The sequence below is a fragment of the Chrysemys picta genome, chromosome 3 (genome assembly GCF_011386835.1).
Source record: "Chrysemys picta bellii isolate R12L10 chromosome 3, ASM1138683v2, whole genome shotgun sequence".
Classification (NCBI taxonomy): domain Eukaryota; kingdom Metazoa; phylum Chordata; order Testudines; family Emydidae; genus Chrysemys; species Chrysemys picta.
Window position 1 is genome coordinate 184,839,880 of NC_088793.1, and position 20,412 is coordinate 184,860,291.

Sequence of the window (20,412 nt, forward strand, 5' to 3'; positions counted from 1 at the left end):
TTGTGCCCACAAAGGGGCACGAGTACTTATACTCCCACCCAACTCCGAACTCTCTAGTGGTGGAGTCGGTGAACCACCGAGAGAGGCACTGCCAACCCGCTCCTACTCCTAAGGACAAAGACGCTCACAGGCTGGATTCCTTTGGGAGAAAAGTTTATTCGCCTGCAAGCTTTCAGCTCAGAGTGGCCAACCACCAGGCACTCTTGAGCAGATATGATTTTAACCTGTGGGGGTCCCTTGCCAAGTTTGAGCCCTCCCTCCTCGAGAAGGACAGGAAGGAGTTCCGGGCCCTTGTGGATGAGGGTGCGGTGGCGGCTAACGCGGTGCTCCAGACGGCCTCCGATGCGGCGGACACAGCCGTTTGTTCGATGGCCGCGGCGATCTCCATGAGAAGGGCATCCTGGCTTTCGCTCTCTGGCCTATCGGCTGAGTCCCAGTCGATCATGCAGGACCTGCCATTCGATGGTCGGGCCCTGTTTGCAGATCAAACAGATACGCGTCTGCATGGGATGAAAGACTCCCATACTACCCTGCAGACGCTGGGCAAGGACAAGCCCAGGCCTCACACCTCCACTCCACAGGCTCGGGGTAGATACGAGTCCCCCCCAAGAAGCAGCGGGAGCAGAGGCACCGGTCACAACGCCAGTCCCGCTCGGGCCCTCGTCCGGGGCCCTCTAAGGCCAAGAGGCCAGAGAAGTGGCATTTTTGACTGCTTGTGGGGATTCACCGGGCCTGTTGCCAGGTTAACCCCCCCCCCCCCCGTTAATAAAGTTCAGGTTTGCAAATCGTTTACCTGCCTTCTGTTTGCAATGGTCCCGTATTACTACGGACCACTGGGTCCTCAACACTGTATCCTGGGGGTACAGGTTGCAGTTTGTTTCGCCCCCTCCCAATTGCCCTCCGGCCAGGGAGTTGGCGGAGGACCCGGAACATGCGCTCCTCCTAGGTCAGGAGGTACAGCGCCTCCTCTCCCTGGGAGCCGTAGAGAGGGTTCCTTGGGAATTCCGGGGCAAAGGATTCTATTCCAGGTATTTCCTCATCCTGAAGGCGAAGGGCAGGCTTTGGCCCATCCTCGATCTGCGGAAGCTCAATCAGTTGTTGGTACGCTGCAAATTCCGCATGGTATCCCTAGCCTCTGTTATTCCCTCCCTAGGCCCGGGGGATTGGTTTGCAGCGCTGGACCTTCAGGATGCCTACTTCCACATCCACATTTTCAAAGGTCACAGGCGCTTCCTCCGTTTTCTGGTGGGTCAGGATCACTACCAGTTTACCGTCCTCTCCTTTGGCCTCTCGACGGCCCCCAGGGTTTTCACCAAATGTATGGCGGTGGTAGCGGCCCACCTCAGGAGGAGAGGGCTGCAGGTCTTTCCCTACCTGGACGATTGGCTGCTCAAGAGCAAGTCCCGGTCCCAGGTGCAGCAGCAAGTATCCCTCTTGCTACGCACCTGCTCCGCTCTGGGCCTAGTGGTAAACGAGGAGAAATCCACGTTAGTTCCAGTCCAGTGCATAGAATTCATAGCGCTGCTGGACTCCCAGGCGGCCACAGCCTCCCTTCCAAGGGACAGGTTCGAGGCGCTCAGAGGTCTTGTCGCCTCGGTCACAACCTTCCCGGTAACCACGGCTCGGATATGCCTTCAAATCCTCGGCCACATGGCAGCATGCACCACAGTGGTGCGACATGCCAGGCTCCGGATGAGGCCCCTCCAACTCTGGCTGGCCTCCCACTATTCCCAGGCCAGGGACGGCCTGGACAAGGTTGTCACGGTACCGCCAACGGTGGTTGCAGACCTCCAATGGTGGTCCCTCCCGAGCAACATGATCCAGGGTATCCCCTTCTGAGACCCCTCTCCCTCACTAGATCTAGTGTCGGATGCCTCGAACCTTGGCTGGGGAACCACGTGTGGGACGTCAGAACCCAGGTTATGTGGTCACCCGAGGAACTGACCCTGCACATAAATGTCAGGGAACTCAGGGCTGTGTGCCTGGCGTGCCTGGCCTTTCGCCAGCACTTGCAAGGGAAGGTGGTCAGAGTCCTCATGGACAACACCACCGCAATGTATTACATCAACAGGCAAGAGGGCACACGCGCCAGGGCCTTATGCCAGGAAGCCCAACTCCTGTGGGAGTTCTGTATAGCCCACAACATTCTCACCTACCCGGTGAGAGCAACATGCTCGCAGATCGCCTGAGCAGGGTGTTCTCACCTCAACACTAGTGTTCCCTGCACAGGGAGGTGGCAGAATGGATTTTCCTTCAGTGGGGCACTCCCCAGGTGGACCTATTTGCCACTGCCCAGAACCGCCTGTGTCCCAGGTTCTGCTCCAGGGTGATAGACGGCGATGGGGCCATGACGGATGCATTCCTGCTCGATTGGTCGGGGCCCCTGATGTACGCCTTCCCGCCCTTCCCCCTCATAGGCAGGGTCCTACAGAAGGTGAAGTCAGACGGGGCGAGAATTATCCTGATAGCCCCAGATTGGGCCCGTCAACATTGGTATGGGACCCTACTGCAACTCTTGGTGGCCCCCCCTCACAGGCTGCCACTCTCCGCCCGGACCTCCTCCCCCAGGAGGGAGGTCGTCTCCTCCATCCCAACCTGGCTCCGCTCCACCTGATGGCATGGCTGCTCCGTGGCTAGGTGTGGAGAAGGGGAGGTGTACCAAAGCTGTTAGACGGGTCCTGCTTGAAAGCAGGAAGCCGTCCACACGGAGCCTACCTGGCTAAGTGGTATTGGTTCTCCTCATGGGCAAGGGAGAGAGGTTCCTCCCCTGCGTCCGCTCCGCTCCAGCTGGTCCTGGACTACCTCCTGTTCCTTAGGACCCAAGGGCTAGCCCCCTCCTCGATCAGGATGCACCTGGTGGCCATTTTGGCCTTCCACCCTCTGGTGGCGGGACAGTCAGTGTTCTCCCACCACATTCCAGGTTTTTAAAGGGTTTGGACAGAGCCTTCCGTTATGCTAGACCCCCAGTTCCCCCTTGGGACCTGAACCTGGTTCTGTCACGCCTCACGGGACCTCCCTTTGAGCCCTTGGCCACTTGTTCCTGGTCCCACTTACCTGAGAAAGTGGCGTTTTTGGTGTCTATCACCTCAGCCCACAGGGTTTCGGAGCTGAGGGTGCTGACCTCGGAACCCCCGTACACTGTCTTCCATAAGGGGAAGATACAGCTTCACCCGCACCCGGCCTTCCTGCCGAAGGTGGTCTCGGTGTTTCATATGGACCAGGACATTTTCCTGCCAGTCCTGTGTCCTAAGCCCCATTCCTCCAATGAGGAACGCCGCCTACACATGCTAGATGTGCGTAGGGTGCTGGCCTTTTACTTAGATCGAACAAGGCCATTTCAGGCAACCCCTCAGCTTTTCATTGCTACGACCGAGCGCATGAGAGGACAACCGGTTTCCACCCAGCAGATTTCCTGCTGGATCACCTCGTGCATACGCATGTATTATGACCTGGCCTCCTATTGTTAAGGTGCATTCGACAAGAGCCCAGGCTTCATCTGCGGCCTATGTGGCTCATGTCCCTATTCAGGACATCTGCAGGGCTGCTACATGGTCCTCTTTACATACTTTTGCATCGCACTATGCGATAGTCTCCCAAGCAAGGGACGACGCCGGGTTTGGTAGGGCGGTGCTCTGCCTGGGTAACCCTTAATCTTTATCATTTAGAACTCCTACCCACCTCCGTCAGGTATAGCTTGGAGTCACCTACTGTGTAATACACAGGAGCAATCACTCAAAGAAGAAAGGACAGTTACCTGTTCCGTAATTGGCGTTCTTCGAGATGTGTTGCTCCTGTCTATTCCACATCCCACCCTCCTTCCCCTCTGTCGGAGTTGTCTGGCAAGAAGGAACTGAGGATGGGGGGAGCACGCAGCCCCCTTTATAGCACAATATGTCGGCGCCACTCCAGGTGTCGCAGCGGTGCTCCCCCACTACGGATGCTGCTAAGGGAAAAACTTCCGGCACCGGTGCACGTGGCAACCACGCACACCTACTGTGGAATAGACAGGAGCAACACATCTCGAAGAACGCCAGTTACGGAACAGGTAACTGTCCTATACAAGGGACATCGAAACAAAGGTGATTCAATTTGTTTGACATCCTCAGTGCCTGCAAGAATTGCTCTCCTGATCAATGAGAGAACCCAAAATACAGCACAGTGTCTGTGGCACACCCTGGCCGTGCTTCCCTTGACTTCAGAGCATGTGAAAAAACAGTAACAGGGTCCACCCAAAGGCTTTGAGTGATTCTACACACATTCATTACCAGGATCACTCATTGTCTCCATCATTCAGGAGAAAAGCAGATCAAACAAAGAAACTCCTAAAGACAAGGACCCCAAGAAGCTGGACATTTTCAGCCTAAAGGCCTACTCCTCAGCACATCCCACCAGTTTCACATCATGATCTATCATGTACTGTTCACAAAACACTACTTCCTGATGTGGGAGAGGGTGGTCCCCTTCCTATCTAGACTCCCACAAGATGGCAGGGAGGAGCTGAGAGACATAATCAAAGAGGACCAAATGGTAGCTAGAACTGCGCTACCAGGGGCAGTACATGAATCTGATACAGACACTCACTTGATGGCCATGGCAGTCACCATGTATTGGGCCTTCTGGTTTTAGGTGTCCGTGATATCAAGAGAAGTCCAAGCCACAACTGAGGACTTACGCTTTGAGGGTTTGGATCTATTTAGTACAAGAACAGATGAAGTGTGACAGATATTCCCTCAGAGATTCCAAGGCAACACTCAGATCCCTGGGCATTTATGCTCTGGGACTGTACCATGAACCTTTCTGCAACCACCCCCGAGGCCGAGAATGCTATTGTTCTGTCACAGTCGCCAGCCCAAGTATTCACCTAGAAAGCAACACTGATACTTGTGGAGTTGCCTGTTGTTTTCCTCCTCCATCTCGCACCAGCCTGCCTTCCAGAGACAGCAGGTTTGATGAAATGGTCGAGAGTGGTACCAAGACCACTCCAGAGCTTATACTTGAAAACTGCTTCACTGCTTACTCCAGGCATGGCTGGACATTACTGCTGATAAATGGGTTTTGGACATCATTACTCACAGCTGCACCATTCAGTTGACTTCCTCACTCTCTACCTGCCTCCTTACCCTATCCTTTTTCAGGAGCCCTTCTCGTGAAAGCCTTTTACAAACAGAAGTGGCTTTGTTGCTAGAGCTGGTTGAAATTCAGAATTTCTGGTTTACAGGAAATTTTGACATTTTGAAATTTGGTTTCAGTCTAAATAGGACTGAAACCAAATTTTGTAAAAATTTCTCATGAACTGGGGGTTTTGAAATTTTTCATTTTGGAAACACGGAAAGATAGTGTTTGCAAAAGGAAGTTTGCTCTCTGATCCACAGCAGCTGCTCAGTGAAATTGACATTCATGCTGGATTGTCATTCATTCGTGACCCTGTCACCATCCAGAACATTTGTCACAGATGCATCTGATACAGGGTAGCCCACTTGAACCACCTGAAAATTCAAGGGACCTTCCCTTGAAAGATAGGAAACTATATATATAAACATTTTAGAGTTCATCAAACTGGCATGCATGGTATTCATCCTGATCCTGCAAACCTTTGTGCAGATACTGACAGACAATATGTCCACTATCCACCAAATAAACAAGCAAAGGGGGAGCATGCTCTTCTGCCCTATGCAAAGAAGCGATCATTTTATGGAACTGTCATTCCTGTCAGGAGCAGCAGGAATCCCGGACCACAGGAGCCAGAGGTGCCGAGCCTCAGACTGACACCCAAGTGTCGGTTGATGCCCCAGGGAGGTTGCAGTTGCTGGGAGCAATGCAGCCTGTGGAAACCAGAGACACTGACACCCAGACCACGGATGACAGGAATCATGATAGAAAGTAGCCAGGAGCTGGGGGGACTAGCCATTGTCTCCACAGCAGTCGGTGTGTTTCAGTCAGACCCCGCCACTGACTCAGTGGTGAACCCACTTGCCATGATCAGGGCGGTGGGCTTGGACACGGTGGAGTCAGGTGGGCCCGCGTCCCTCTTCCCTGTCACCCCACCCTTGGGTGGCAGTTCCCCCATCTGAGGCCAAGACAACTGCATTTGTTGGCCATCCGCCAGAGCTGGGACGATAGACTGTTTGCCGTCTGCTCTGCCAGAGAGCTGATCTTCCTAGACCGATTATTGCTCTGTCCAGACTGCAGGCCAGGGGCCCCACCCAAGTCATATTGACTCAGGACACTAGGCCACGCAGCCCTGAGGTCAAGGGCAGCCACGTTGACTCCGGCTGCTAGGTCATGCAGCCCTGAGGTTCAGGGCAGTCATATTGACTCTGGCCTTTAGGCCTCACAGCCCTGAGTCTAAGGGCAGCCATATTAACTCTGGCCACTAGGCCGTGCAGTTGAGAGGCTAAAGGCAGCCATAATGAAATGACATGGGGCACGAGTGCCCATTTCCCTATCCCAAAGGGTATACAGGCCACGTGACACTGCTAGATGGAGCAGTTTGATCATGTTTGTCAAGCGTTACTCACTGGGTTTGGCTGCCAGAGCAGATGCAAAGTTCAGGAGAGCTGAACTTCCATCTCTATTCAACTGATGCTGCTGACTCTTCTGCCCACCTCCTGAGGAGGATACTGCTTGCCAGTCATCTACAGTGAAATCCACACTGACACATACTCAATGAAAGAACAGTTATTTACCTACTATAACTATGGTTCTTCAAGATGTTTTACTCAGTATGGATCCCACGACCTGCCCTCCTTTCCTGTTTTTGAAGTCCTCCGCTATGATGGGCTTTGAGTTGCAAGGGAACTGAGGCGGTGCAGGGACCATGCTGCCCTTTATACATTCATCCAGGAGCATGAGGGGAGGCACAAGACACACTTGCGGCCCCACTAGACACTGCTGTGCAAAAGATTTCAAATTCAGGTGCATGTGCACCTACAGCAGGATCCACACTCACTACATCTTGAAAAAACAGTTACTGAAGAGTAAGTAACTGCTCTTTCTTGTTAAAGGCCTAATCATGAGAGGATGTAAATACTAGTTGCTAGTGGGGGGAAAAAGCCCACAGATGTTTCTAGAGGCTAAGGGTTGAATCCTTAGCTCTGGCTAATCTACTTTAGTGCTACCAAATGGTGTGCCACTTTTTGTCCTCCCCCTTCCCATCCCAGCCTCCTGAGCCACGTGTCTTTAACTTGCAATAGCTAGTAAGGCATCTTCCATCATGAAGGGATTGCCAGAATATAGGAGCACTCTTGCTATGCCCTCTTCTTCTGGGCACTTGCTTAACAGTTAACTCCCTTAACTCCCAATTGTTAGGACAATTCTCAGCTGCCTTGTTAGAGCGGCATTATGGCTCCTTCGCATCGAGAGAATACCATGCTCCTCTCTGTGTCCATGTTTGGATGGGATACTGATCCCTTAGATGATCTGAGTTCTGTTTTTGCACCATGCTTTCCTCTTTCCCACAACTTATTGTAGCTCCTGTGCAGGGGCTCTTGCAGAGCTCCAGCTCAGTTGAGTTGGCATGGGAGAGCTGGTATGGCTCCTCTAGATCATGCTCCCTCCAAAAACAAAAACAAACAAACAAACAAAAAGTGGCAAGCAACTGGATCAACAAAAACCAGCACAACTAGTCTGAGGCTGTATTACTATATGATGTTTCCCCTCTGTGTTGTGGAAACTCCCTACCTTCTGTCCTTCAGAGAGTGGTGAAGGGCATCCATGATTGTAAAAGAGGGCAGGTAGTGCCCGTAAGCAGATGGAGGCAAGAGGCAATGTATATTTTTTGAGAGGCTCCTTGTCTTTTGTGTGGATCTCAGGTTATCTGTGACTAAAAGGAGTGGAACTCCCATCTTCTTGCATGGGTTATATTCTGGGGGAATCTACCACCCAAAGGAGGAATTCCCAGGAAACTCTCCTATGCAGATTAGTTCTGCACAGAGGAGAATGGGGCCTATACTTTCTCAGGATGTCTGTCTGTCTGTCATAGCTCTCTTTTTCTATTGAGAGTACCCTTTTAATCAGGGTTCGGCAACCTTTGGCACGTGGCCCATCAGGGTAATCCGCTGGCAGGCCACGAGACATTTTGTTTATATTGACCGTCCACAGGCATGGCCCCCCCGCAGCTCCCAGTGGCCGCGGTTCGCCGTTGCCGGCCAATGGGAGCTGCGGGGGGCTGTGCCTGCGGACGGTCAACGTGAACAAAACGTCTCATGATCCACCAGCGGATTACCCTGATGGGCTGCATGCTGAAGGTTGCCGACCCCTGCTTTTAGTTGAAGTGATCAAAGATTTTGGAGGCTTTGGTGGTTTATCACTGTTATCCTTAGAAAATCAATATGAATCACTTTTATATGCAGGACTCTTGCATATTTACTCAATTTTTTTTATTTTACAGGAAGTCTAAGGAAGAATATGAAATGGAGCAAGAAAGGAAAAGGTCTAAAGAGGTGAGTGCATTTTGTTACTCTGAAACCTGCATTTTTTATATATATAATCAGTTGTGGTGTTGATTAAGTAATAAGATCCTCAACATTTTCTTCAATATTTTTGTCCTTGATAGCAACTTTCAGTCCATGGCAAAGTCTCCTTGTTGCCGTTATAAATTAAACTATCTTTCCTTTTGAAGTTTCTATTTCTCTCACTTTTACTTGAGTGCATTTTCATGACATTATTAACATCAGTGATATGCATGATGGTCACGGGGGAAGCAGCTCAATGACGTCTCCCTTCAGTGTTGAAGAAGTGCAAATGAAGCATTTGTTTCTATCAAATGGCCAACTGAGAGATGTGGTGTTTGGAGAAAACGAACAAATAGCTTGCCCTGTCTACCCACCACAGGAAGAGGAGGGGGCACTGGTGATGCCATTTTTTGTTCTCAGTTGCAGTTATCCAGTTTGAAAAATGGTTTTGGTGTCCATTATGTAATATTTATGTTGTAATAGTGCCCAGAGATTCTAATCAGAATCAAGGCCCCATTGTGCAAGATGCTGTACAAACACAGACAAAAACATAGTCACTGTTCTGAAGTGTTTACAATCTAACTGTGTGCCAAAATGTTTATAACTATGGTTCTTTGATACTTTATTTCAGTACAGGTAAGCTTTAGCAGTTGTATCGTATTCATCTTACTGTCTAGTAGGTGTGTGCATAACCAGAGTTGGTGTACTTAGTTTGGCACAAAAAACAGTTACCTACCTTTCGTAACGGTTGTTCTTTGGGATATGTTGCTCATGTCCATTCCATTCTAGATGTGTGCGCGCCCACGTGCACAGTTGTCGGAATGTTTTGCCTTAGTGGTATCCGTAGGACCAGCTGTGGCATCCTCTGGAGCTCCACACTCATGCGCTGGTATATGAGGCGCCACTGGCCCTATGCCTTCTCAGTTCCTTCTTGCTGGCAACTCCGACAGAGGGGTAGAAGGGTGGGTAAAGGAATGGAGATGAACAACACCTCTTAAAGAACAACAGTTACGAAAGGTAGGTAACTGTTTTTTCTTCTTTGAGTGCTTGCTCATGTTGATTCCATTCTAGGTGACTCACAAGCAGTATCTCTGGAGGTGGGCTCGGAGTTTATGATTGTGCGATTGCAACACTGCTCTACTGAAGCCAGCATTGTCCCGGACTTGCTGGGTGATTGCATAATGGGACATGAACGTATGGATGGATGACCAGGTAGCGGCCCTGCAGGTGTCCAGAATCGGCACCTGGGCCAGGAAGGCTGCTGATGAGCTTGTGCTCTGGTTGAATCGGCTGCTACAGTCACTGGTGGTGGCACTTTCGCCTGTTCATAGCAAAAATGGATGCAGGCGGTGATCCATAATGAAATTCTCTGGGCAGATACAGGAAGGCCCTTCATTCTGTCTGCCATCACAACGAATAGTTGCGTCAACTAACGGAATGGCTTAGTCCTTTTGAGGTAAAAGGCTAGTGCTCTCTTGATGTCCAGAGAGTGTAATCTTCACTCCTCATATGACTTATTAGGTTTTGGAAAGAAAACTAGGAAGTTTTCCAAGTATATCCTGGTTGGTATGAAACTGCGAAACTACATTGGGCAGGAAATCTGAGTGTGGCCACAGCTGAACCTTGTCCTTGTAGAACAGCTCTGAGGTAGGGCAGCTCTGAGGTAAGTGCTCTAATCTCAGAGACCCTATGGGCTGATGTTATTGCCACCAGGAATGAGACCTTCCAAGAGAGCAGAAGAAGGGAACAAGCAGCTCAAAGTGGGGCTCCGTGAGCCTTGACAGCACAAGGTTCAGGTCTCAAGGAGGGATGGAGTCATGGACCTGCAGGTAGAGCTGCTTCAGACCTGTTAGAAACCGGACCATCATGTCGTGAGCAAAGACTGACCTGCCCTGAAACGGAGGGTGGAAGGCCGAAATGGCTGCCAAGTGGACCTTGATCGACGAAAAGACAGGCCCTGGAGCTTGAGATGCAGAAGGTAATCTAGGATCAACTGCAGTGAAGACCGTGGTTCAAGGCCCAACTCATAAACGGTTTCCATTTGCCAGGTAGGTTGCCCTGGTGGAGGTGCTTCCTGCTGCCCAACAGAACCAGTTGGACATGGGTCGAGCATTCCTGTTCCTCTGCATTCAGCCATGCAGCAACCAAGCCGTCAGATGCAGCACGGCTAGATTCAGGTGCAGAAGCCTGCTGTGGTTCTGGGATAGCAGGTAGAGCCAAAGTGGCAGCTGCCAAAAAGGTCCAGTCTTTTGGCATCCTTATTCTTAGGCATGTCCCTTTTGTTGATACAACGAGCGACCCAGGGGGCGGTGGGTATACAGGTACTCAAACCCCTTTGCAGGGACATAATACTACTTTTCTGCCCATTTGGAAGTGGGTGGAATGGATGAGGGGGTTTGTCATAGCCCTTTAGCAATCTTGAGAACCCCTTGATGGACCAGCAGTGCAACCCATACTGGGATAACAGCCGATAGCACATCAAAGAGAGCGTCCAACTGCTCTGCCAGCTCCTCGACTTCCAGGTTTAGGATGGAAGCCATCTTTTTGAGGAGAGCCTTGTGCTCCTTAGTCATTGGGAGGCTAGCATTGGAAGGGTTCGCCACCATCTCATCTGGTGACGAAGATGATGAAGGCATCATGGGGGGGAGGAGGCAGGGCACTTTCCCCTTCTGGGATGGCAACCTAGGAATCCACACCTGCTCTCTTAACTCTGTGCTGGAGTCTGCACTGTGCTCTGAGCCCAGCACTGGCATGAGGTGGCTTATCTGCAGCAGCCAGGGAGGAGTGGTGAGAGTATGGCACCGATATCATTGGTATGCCCCAAGAGTTTCATTGGGCTGGCATTGGCATGCTGCTTCCATGGTGAAGGGCGCAGAGTCAGATTGGAAGGCTCCAATGCTGGGCGAAGTGCAGCCTCCATGAGGAGGGCCTTTAGGCGGATATCCCACTCTTTGAGTCCTGGAATTAATGTTTTTACAAATTCTGCACTTCTCGTTTATGTGTGACTCTCCCAAGCACTTCAAGCAGCTGCTGTGGGTGTCACACACATAGCCTGTTTCATGATGAACACGGTTTGAAGTCTGGGGAATGAGGTATGCCCTGCCCCAGGGCAAAGTCCCTGTCGGGACTCTAACTAAACTATCTGACAACTGTATGTAACAAAGAAGACCGTCAACAGTCTGTAAGAACTGCTATCGCACTTGCAAAGCAAGATGAAGGCGCTCCATCCAACTGTCACCGGTGGTAAGAAAGAACTGAGAGGGTGTAGGGCCGGTGGTGCCTCATATACCAGTGCAAGAGTGCAGCACTCCAGAGGGCACCACAGCCAGCTCTACAGATACCGCTAAAGGCAAAAAATTCCAACAACTGTGCCCATGGGTGCGCACGCACCTAGAATGGAATCAACATCAGCAAGCACTTGAACTAGCAGTTTGTGCTCAGGAGGGTCCCCAGAATAACATTGATCTGATTAGAGAGTGCATACATCTTTGCAGGACAGAAATTTTATCCCCTGTGACCTGAAAATTTGGTAAAGTTTCCCTGTATTTGCAAGCACAGTGTTTGTGTTGACATTGTTAATCTTTTAATAGCTTTTATGAAAACTTATTTTAAACCTGGCTCATACAGGAAATCAGCAGCTTTGGGTAGGAGAATTTCAGATATCTTAGTACTCCAAGCAAGATTCATGTAGTTGTGCTTCATTTTATGCTAGTTAAATGCTCTTACTCTAGCTATGAGAAAATGAAATATCAGATGACCTTCTTTAGTTTTTGCTAAATTACATATCAGTGGTTTACCACTTTAATCATTCCCATAGCAAACATTGTTGAATTCAGCAATGGCCTGACCACTGAGGAAAGCTATCTAAAGAAAAAAACTAGGAGAGGTACCACTAGAAAAATAAAAACTAAAAATAGCATATATAATATTTCAGGAATATTTAGCCACAAAACACCAATTGAAATTCATAATGAATGTTGGAAAACTGCAGGAAGGTTTTTGTAAGATTAAAAGGAATGCCGGCAACAATTCTATAAAAGGACATAGGAGAGTGGATAAATAACACAAAGATCTTATTCCTTTTGAGGGGGGAGGGAGTGGGGGAAACTTTCTTAGCCAGGGAATGGTTTAGTTACCTCTGATGAAGTGAGTTAAATGATTTGATAATGGTCCTAAATATGCTGTATTTGTCCTTTTAATTAAAATCAATTACAGTAGAACCTCAGAGTTATGAACACTTGAGTTACAAACTGACTGGTCAACCAGACACATCATTTGGAACCGGATGTACATAATTAGGCAGCAGCAGAGACAAAAAAAAAAAGGCAAATACAGTACAGTATTGTGTTCACTGTAAACTACTAAAAAAAAATAAAGGGAAAGTTTAAAAAAAGATTTGACAAGGTAAGGAAATTGTTTCTGGGCTTGTTTCTTTTAAATTAAGATGGTTAAAAGCAGCATTTTTCTTCTGCATATTAAAGTTTCAAAGCACATTAAGTCAATGTTCAGTTGTAAACTTGTGAAAGAACAACCACAACGTTTTGTTCAGAGTTACAAAATATAAAAATATAATTAGGAAGGCCAAAAAAGAATTTGAAGAACAGCTATAGCCAAAGACTAAAAAAGTAATAGCAAAAAAATTTTTAAGGACATCAGAAGCAGGAAGCCTGCCAAACAACCAGTGTTGCCACTGGATGATGCTAAAGGAGCACTCAAGGACGATAAGGCCATTGTGGAGAAGCTCAATGACTTCTTTGCTTCGGTATTCACGGCTGAGGATGTGAGGGAGATTCCCAAACTTGAGCCATTCTTTTTAGGTGACAAATCTGAGGAACTGTCCCAGATTGAGGTGTCAATAGAGGAGGTTTGGGAACAAATTGATAAACTAAACAGTAATATGTCACCAGGACCAGATGGAATCCACCCAAGAGTTGTGAAGGAACTCAAATGTGAAATTGCAGAACTACTAACTGTAGTCTGTAACCTAACATTTAAATCAGCTTCTGTACCAAATGATTGGAGGATAGCTAAAGTGATGCCAATTTTTAAAAAGGGCTCCAGAGGTGATCTTCAATACTGGGAAAACTGGTAGAAACTATAGTAAAGAACAAAATTGTCAAACACATAGATGAACATAGTTTGTTGAGGAAGCGTCATCATGGTTTTTGTAAAGGGAAATTATCCCTCACCAATCTACTAGAATTCTTTGAGAGGGTCTGTGACGGGTTGGATCACAGAAACCCCCTTGGGAGGTGCCACCCGATGTGCAAAGACTACCCCTGCTCCTGTTTTCCCTGCCAGCTCAGGACTCCAGCACCCTGTCTTGCTGAGCCAGCCACTCCTGTCTGGCTCTAACACAGATCCAGGGTCTGAATCACTTGTCCCAAAGCTGCAAGTTTACCTGAAAACAGCTCACAGTAGTATGCTTGTCTTTAGCACTCAGATGCCCAACTCCCAATGGGGTCTAAACCCAGATAAATCCGTTGGGCAAACTCATAAATTGTTCGCCCTCTATAACACTGATAGAGAGATATGCACAGCTGTTTGCTCCCCCAGGTATTAATACATACTCTGAGTGAATTACTAAATAGAAAGTGATTTTATTAAATACAGACAGTAGGATTTAGGTGGTTCAAAGTAGTAACAGACAGAACAAAGTAAGTCACCAAGCAAAATAAAATAAAATGCGCAAGTCTATGCCTAATCAAACTGAATACAGATAATTTCCTCACCAGTTCCAGAGTGCTCCCTTTTACAGGCTAATCTCCTTTTAGCCTGGGTCCAGCAATCACTCACACCCCCTGTAGTTACTGTCCTTTGTTTCAGTCTCCTTCAAGTATCCTGGGGGGGGTGGAGAGGCTCCTTCTTTAGCCAGCTGAAGACAAAACGGAGGGGTCTCCCACGGATTTAAATAGACTCTCTCTTGTGGGTGGAGACCCCCCCCTCCCTCCTATGCAAAGTCCAGCTCCAAGATGGAGTTCTGGGGTCACCTGGGCAAGTCTCATGTCCCTGCATGACTCAGTCTTTACAGGCTGAAGCCATTGTCCACATGGTATCTTGCATGTCTCCAGGAAGACTTCTCATGTGGATTGGAGCATTCCAAGATGCATTGTTCCCCAAGTGTTTCCTGATCAGGTACTTAACCTGGTGAATTCCTTCCTAAAGAAGCTGACCAAATGCCTCACAGAGCTTACTTAGAAATCAAGCAAGCATACAGCCCAAATTCTTAACCTCAAGTGGAAAATGATATATATGTACAAATAGGATGAATAGATATAGTAGACCATAACCTTTACGGAGATATGTTACGTGGCACAGGCGGCACAAAACATATTTCAGTTATATCATACATACATTTATAAACGCCCCCCCATAAAGCCTTATGGGGTACGCTGTCACAGGGTCCACAAGCATGTGGACAAGGGGGATCCAGTGGATATAGTGTACATAGATTTTCAGAAAGTTTTTGACAAGATCCCTCACCAAAGGCTCCTAAGCAAAGTAAGCTGTCATGGGATAAGAGGGAAGGTCCTCTCATGGGATCAGTAACTGATTAAAAGGTAGGAAACAGAGGGTAGGAAAAAATGGTCAGTTTTCAGAATGGAGAGAGTAAATAGTGGTGTCACCCAGGGTCTGTACTGGGTCCAGTCCTATTCAACATATTCATAAATGATCTGAAAAAAGGGGTAAACAGTGAGGTGGCAAAATTTGCCAATGATACAAAACTACTTAAGATAGTTAAATCCCAGACAGATTGCAAAGAGCTATAAAAGAATCTCTCAAAACTGGGTAACAAAATGGCAGATGAAATTCAATGTTGATAAATGCAAAGTAATGCACATTGGAAAACATAATATCAACTATACATATAAAATTATGTGGTCTAAATTAGCTGTTACTACTCAAGAAAGAGACCTTGGAGTCATTGTGGATAGTTCTCTGTAAATATCCATTCAATGTGCAGCAGCAGTCAAAAAAGCGAACAGAATGTTTGCAATCGTTAAGAAAGGGATAGCTAATAAGACAGAAAATATCATATAGATATTCTATAACATTCTATATAAATCCATGGTATGCCCAGATCCTCAATACTGCGTGCAGCTGTCATCGCCCCATCTCAAAAAAGATATATTGGAATTGGAAAAGGTTCAGTAAAGGGCAACAAAAATGATTAGGGATATGGAACGGCTGCCATATGAGGAGAGATTAATAAGACTGGGACTTTTCAGCTTGGAAAGAGACGACTAAGGGGGGATATGATAGAGGTCTATAAAAGCATGACTGGTGTGGAGAAAGTAAATAAGGAAGTGTTATTTACTCCTTCTCAAAATACAAGAGCTAGGGGAATGAAATTAGTATGCAGCAGATTTAAAACAAACAAAAGGAAATATTTCTTCACACAATGCAGTCAACCTGTGGAATTCCTTGTCAAAGGATGTTGTGAAGGCCAAGACTATAACAGGGTAAAAAAAAGAATTAGATAAGTTCATGGAGGATAGGTCCATCAATGACTATTAGCCAGGATGGACAGGGATGGTGTCCCTACCCTCTGTTTACCAGACGCTGGGAATGGGCGACAGAGGATGGATCACTTGATGATTACCTGTTCTGTTCATTTCCTCTGGGGCACCTGGCATTGGCCACTGTCGGAAGACAGGATAATGGGCTAGATGGATCTTTGGTGTGACCCAGTATAGCCTTTCTTATGTTATGTTCTTACGAACATTTCAGAGTTACAAACCTACATTCCCAACGTGTTTGTAACTCTGAGGTTCTACTGTAAAATAAAGTTGTAAAGTGGAATTTAAATTGTATAAATTCATTCTGAAAATGTTTCATGTCCATTAAATATCTTATTTTTTAATATTTACATTTTCAGTGTCAAAAGTGGAATAAGTACACTTCAGGCTGGATGTGTCTTGTTATATATTGGCACACTTTTGGTGCTGGAGGCACTGAAATCTTATCCTCATTACTCACTTTGCACCAAACTTTTTCCTACCTCCACAAATAGTGTTGTTGAAATCAATGGGACTGTTATATTAGGAGTAAAATATTACTCAGTGTGAGTAAAGATGGCAGACTTTGGTTTATCTATCTATCTATCTATCTATCGTGTGTGCGTGTGTGTGTGTGTGTGTGTGTTATGCTGCTATCTCACAAAAGTAGAAGGACTCAATAGAAGGAAACCCTTATTACCAGGCAAAGTGCCACTGACATCATGGGCAAGATTGGTTTCTTATTCCTTACTGTATTCTTCATTCTTAACAAGTTATCCCTGTTGCACAAAGTCTTTATTATGGAAGTCTTAAAAATCTGGTACTCTGACTTGATTTTTCACTGTGGGGAATTTTTTCTGGATACTGCCTCATAAATCTTAGGAAGTTAACATTTAATTTTTAAGCACATAGTCATATGTGGTGGGATTTTCAAAAGGGACTTGGTGACTTAGGAGGACGTCCTATTGACTTTCAATAGGGCATGTGCTTCCAAATCACTGTGGTGCTTTTGAAAATCTCAACCCTTGTGCACTTGTGCTGACCTTGTCCTATGTCTTATTACTGTGTTTTTTAATATCCCTTGTTTTTATACTTTTAATTTTTTGAGGGTGCTGGTCTTTTTAATTCTAAGGCTGAGTAATTCCTGAATCAACTAATGAATACTGTGACTACACAAATAAGTTTCCCACCTGTCAAACTTTTCACATATTTTCAAATCCTACAAAAGACACACTCTCCTTCAAAGGAGAACTTTCCTTGGAAACATAAGGCTATCTTTTACCTGAAGGAACTGTCTGGCTTTTCCTAAGCTTTTAGACACTTTGCTGACTTTTAAATTTACTTTCCTACGTCAGTGGGTTCTTGTTTTTTCAAAGTTATATGCCTGACTTCTTGGAAATTAGAGCCTAGGGGTGAGATTCTGTGCTGCCCTTTTAAGCTGCTAAACTCTATGTTGCCTTTGCACATTTGCTATCCTGGGCTGCTCTGGGCATGACAGTGGCCCCCAGAATAATTTAGATGTTCTTGGGGTCTAAGTTACAGCAGCCTCTGTGGGCTGTCCTAATGGCTGCAGTGCTACTCAGCTTCATCACTGTGCTGTGCTCCAACCACATTCTGGCATGCATTTCCTGCTTCACGTCTTGCCTCCACTATGACAGGGTTTGTTGGGGGGTCTTTGGAAAGCTGTCTTACAGCTGTCTTCTGCTATTCTTGTGCCAGGTTTTTTTTTTCATGGATAGATCCTCAGGGTATTTATAGCCCCTTTATAGTGCTTTAGCCATTTTACCCAGTGTAAAGGGGGCCGGAGTGAGACTCTTACCCCATATGTCTGACTCTTCAGAATGGTATATGTTGTATATAATGAACATCTTCGGCACTGTAGCCTATAAGTCATTCTGAGAGGCTACAAAACAGCCAACTCAGTAACAGTGATTTATGTTGATTAAAAGAAGGAGAGGCTTTCCATTGCAGAAATTTTATAGGCTAACATTTTTCTGGGGAAAGGACTCTCAAGCTCAGTTTTCTCTGAATGTAGTAGAGGCAGTGAGGAGACAGTGTCAAATAGAGAAAAGCACCTAAGTCCTATTTTCAAATGTGACTTAGTGGTTTAAGTCTCATTAAAAGTCAATGATACTTAGGTCACTTTTGAAAATGAGACTTTGATGCCTAAGTCACTTAGGTGCTTTTGAAAATGTTAGACAAAATATTTATTGGGTCATAGATTAGAGTGACTCAGTGTGGCACTTGGTGGAAATTGAAAGCCTATATGGTGGCAGAATCCTCTCTTTGCTATCTGGACCCCAAAATCTTGGCAACGGATGCCAGCCTCTCAGTATGGGGAGCACATCTGAGACAAAACAATACCTAAGGATTTGGCCATAAACAGGCTTCAGAGCACAAGGTTCCTAGAAATTAGAGCAGTCACAACCCTTAAGGACTTTCAGGATCACTTGAGGAATGAGAATATCCTGATTCAGTAAACCAGCAACAGGATACTGTTAGAGGAGAGGAAAGTGATCAGGAACAGTCAGCATGGATTCACCAAGGGCAAGTCATGCCTGACTAACCTAATTGCCTTCTATGATGAGATAACTGGCTCTGTGGATGAGGGGCAAGCAGTGGATGTGTTATTCCGTGACTTTAGCAAAGCTTTTGATATGGTCTCCAACAGTATTCTTGCCAGCAAGTTAAAGAACTATGGGCTGGATGAATGGACTATAAGGTGGATAGAAAGCTGGCTAGATCATTGGGCTCAACAGGTAGTGATCAATGGCTCCATGTCTAGTTGGCAGTTGATATCAAGCGGAGTTTCCCACGGGTTGGTCCTGGGGCCGGTTTTGTTCAATATCTTCATTAATGATCTGGAGGATGGCGTGGATTGCACCCTCAGCAAGTTTGCAGATGACACTCAATTGTGAGGAGTGGTAGATACACTGGAGGGTAGGGATAGGATACAGAGGGTCCTAGACAAATTAGAGGTTTGGGCCAAAAGAAATCTGATGAGGTTCAACAAGGACAAGTGCAGAGTCCTGCACTTAAGATGGAAGAATCCCATGCACTGCTACAGACTAGGGACTGAATGGCTAGGCAGCAGTTCTGCAGAAAAGGACCTAGGGATTACAGTGGACAAGAAGCTGGATATGAGTCAACAGTGTGCCCTTGTTGCCAAGAAGGCTGATGGCATTTTGGGCTGTATAAGTAGAGGCATTGCCAGCAGATCGAGGGACGTGATCATTCCCCTCTATTCAACATTGGTCAGGTCTCATCTGGAGTACTGTGTCCAGTTTTGGTCCCCACACTACAAGAAGGATGTGGAAAAATTGGAAAGAGTCCAGCGGAGGGCAACCAAAAGTGATTAGGGAGCTGGAGCACATGATTTATGAGGAGAGGCTGAGGGAACTGGGATTATTTAGTCTGCAGAAGAGAAGAATGAGGGGGGATTTGATAGCTGCTTTCAACTACCTGAAAGGGGGTTCCAAAGAGGATGGATCTAGACTGTTCTCAGTTGTAGCAGATGACAGAACAAGGAATAATGGTCTCAAGTTGCAGTGGGGGAGGTTTAGGTTGGATATTAGGTGAGGAAAAATCACTAGGAGAGTGGTGAAGCACTGGAATGGGTTACCTAGGGAGGTGGTGAAATCTCCTTCCTTAGAGGTTTTTAAGGTCAGGCTTGACAAAGCCCTGGCTGGGATGATTTTGTTGGGAATTGGTTCTGCTTTGAGCAGGGGGTTGGACTAGATGACCTCCTGAGGTCCCTTCCAACCCTGATATTCTATGATACCAGAAGCTAAACACCAGAGCACTTCAGATCCTCTCCCAGGCAGAATGTCACTTAGTCTCCATCAGGGCAAACCATATAAAAGGGACACGGGACACAAAAGTGGACTGGCTAAACTGTGAGCTATTAGCCAGTTGAAATGTGACAAAGTTCTTCACCAAGTAAGCAGATCGTAGATATCTGGGAACAAAGGCTTTGGCACAGAGATGGCTGAATTTGCTTTTGTATGCTTTCTCTCTTCTAATGCTATGAAGAGTGAGCTCAGTAAACTGGAAAAGGGGAAATGTGGTTATTTTCATCACCCCACACTGGCAAAGGAAACTGATTCACATACCAAGTGGAAGTGTCATAGAAGTCCCCAGTCTGTCTGTTCAGCAGAGAGGATCTTCTATTGCAGGGCTTGCTCCTGCATTCCAACCCAGAGTAACTGAATGTGACAGTTGGCTATTAAATGGCAAGTCCTGAACGAGATCCCTCCAAAGTATGAGACTTTCCTAGTCTCTTGCAAGCCTTCCACCATTTTGGCTTCCACAAAAGGGGGACAAAATTCTGTTCCTGTTGTCACTATTAGTAAGATCAACCCCCAGAAACCAGTCATCCAAATTCTGCTGGATTTCTTACAAGACAGCCTTGATTTTGACCTAAGACCCCACATACTATCGCAATTCACATCTCAGTTCTA

The 20,412-nt window shown here is 46.8% G+C and overlaps 1 protein-coding gene across 1 annotated transcript in view; it reads left to right on the forward strand.

Annotated features, from left to right (window-relative positions):
* The window catches only part of CFAP36 (cilia and flagella associated protein 36), a 121,719-nt gene that overhangs the window by 48,743 nt on the left and 52,564 nt on the right, over positions 1 to 20,412 (forward strand). The window contains exon 6 of the mRNA XM_008169062.4: positions 8,390 to 8,441. Coding sequence (XP_008167284.2) covers positions 8,390 to 8,441 — 52 coding nt within the window. The remainder of the gene's footprint in view (positions 1 to 8,389; positions 8,442 to 20,412) is intronic.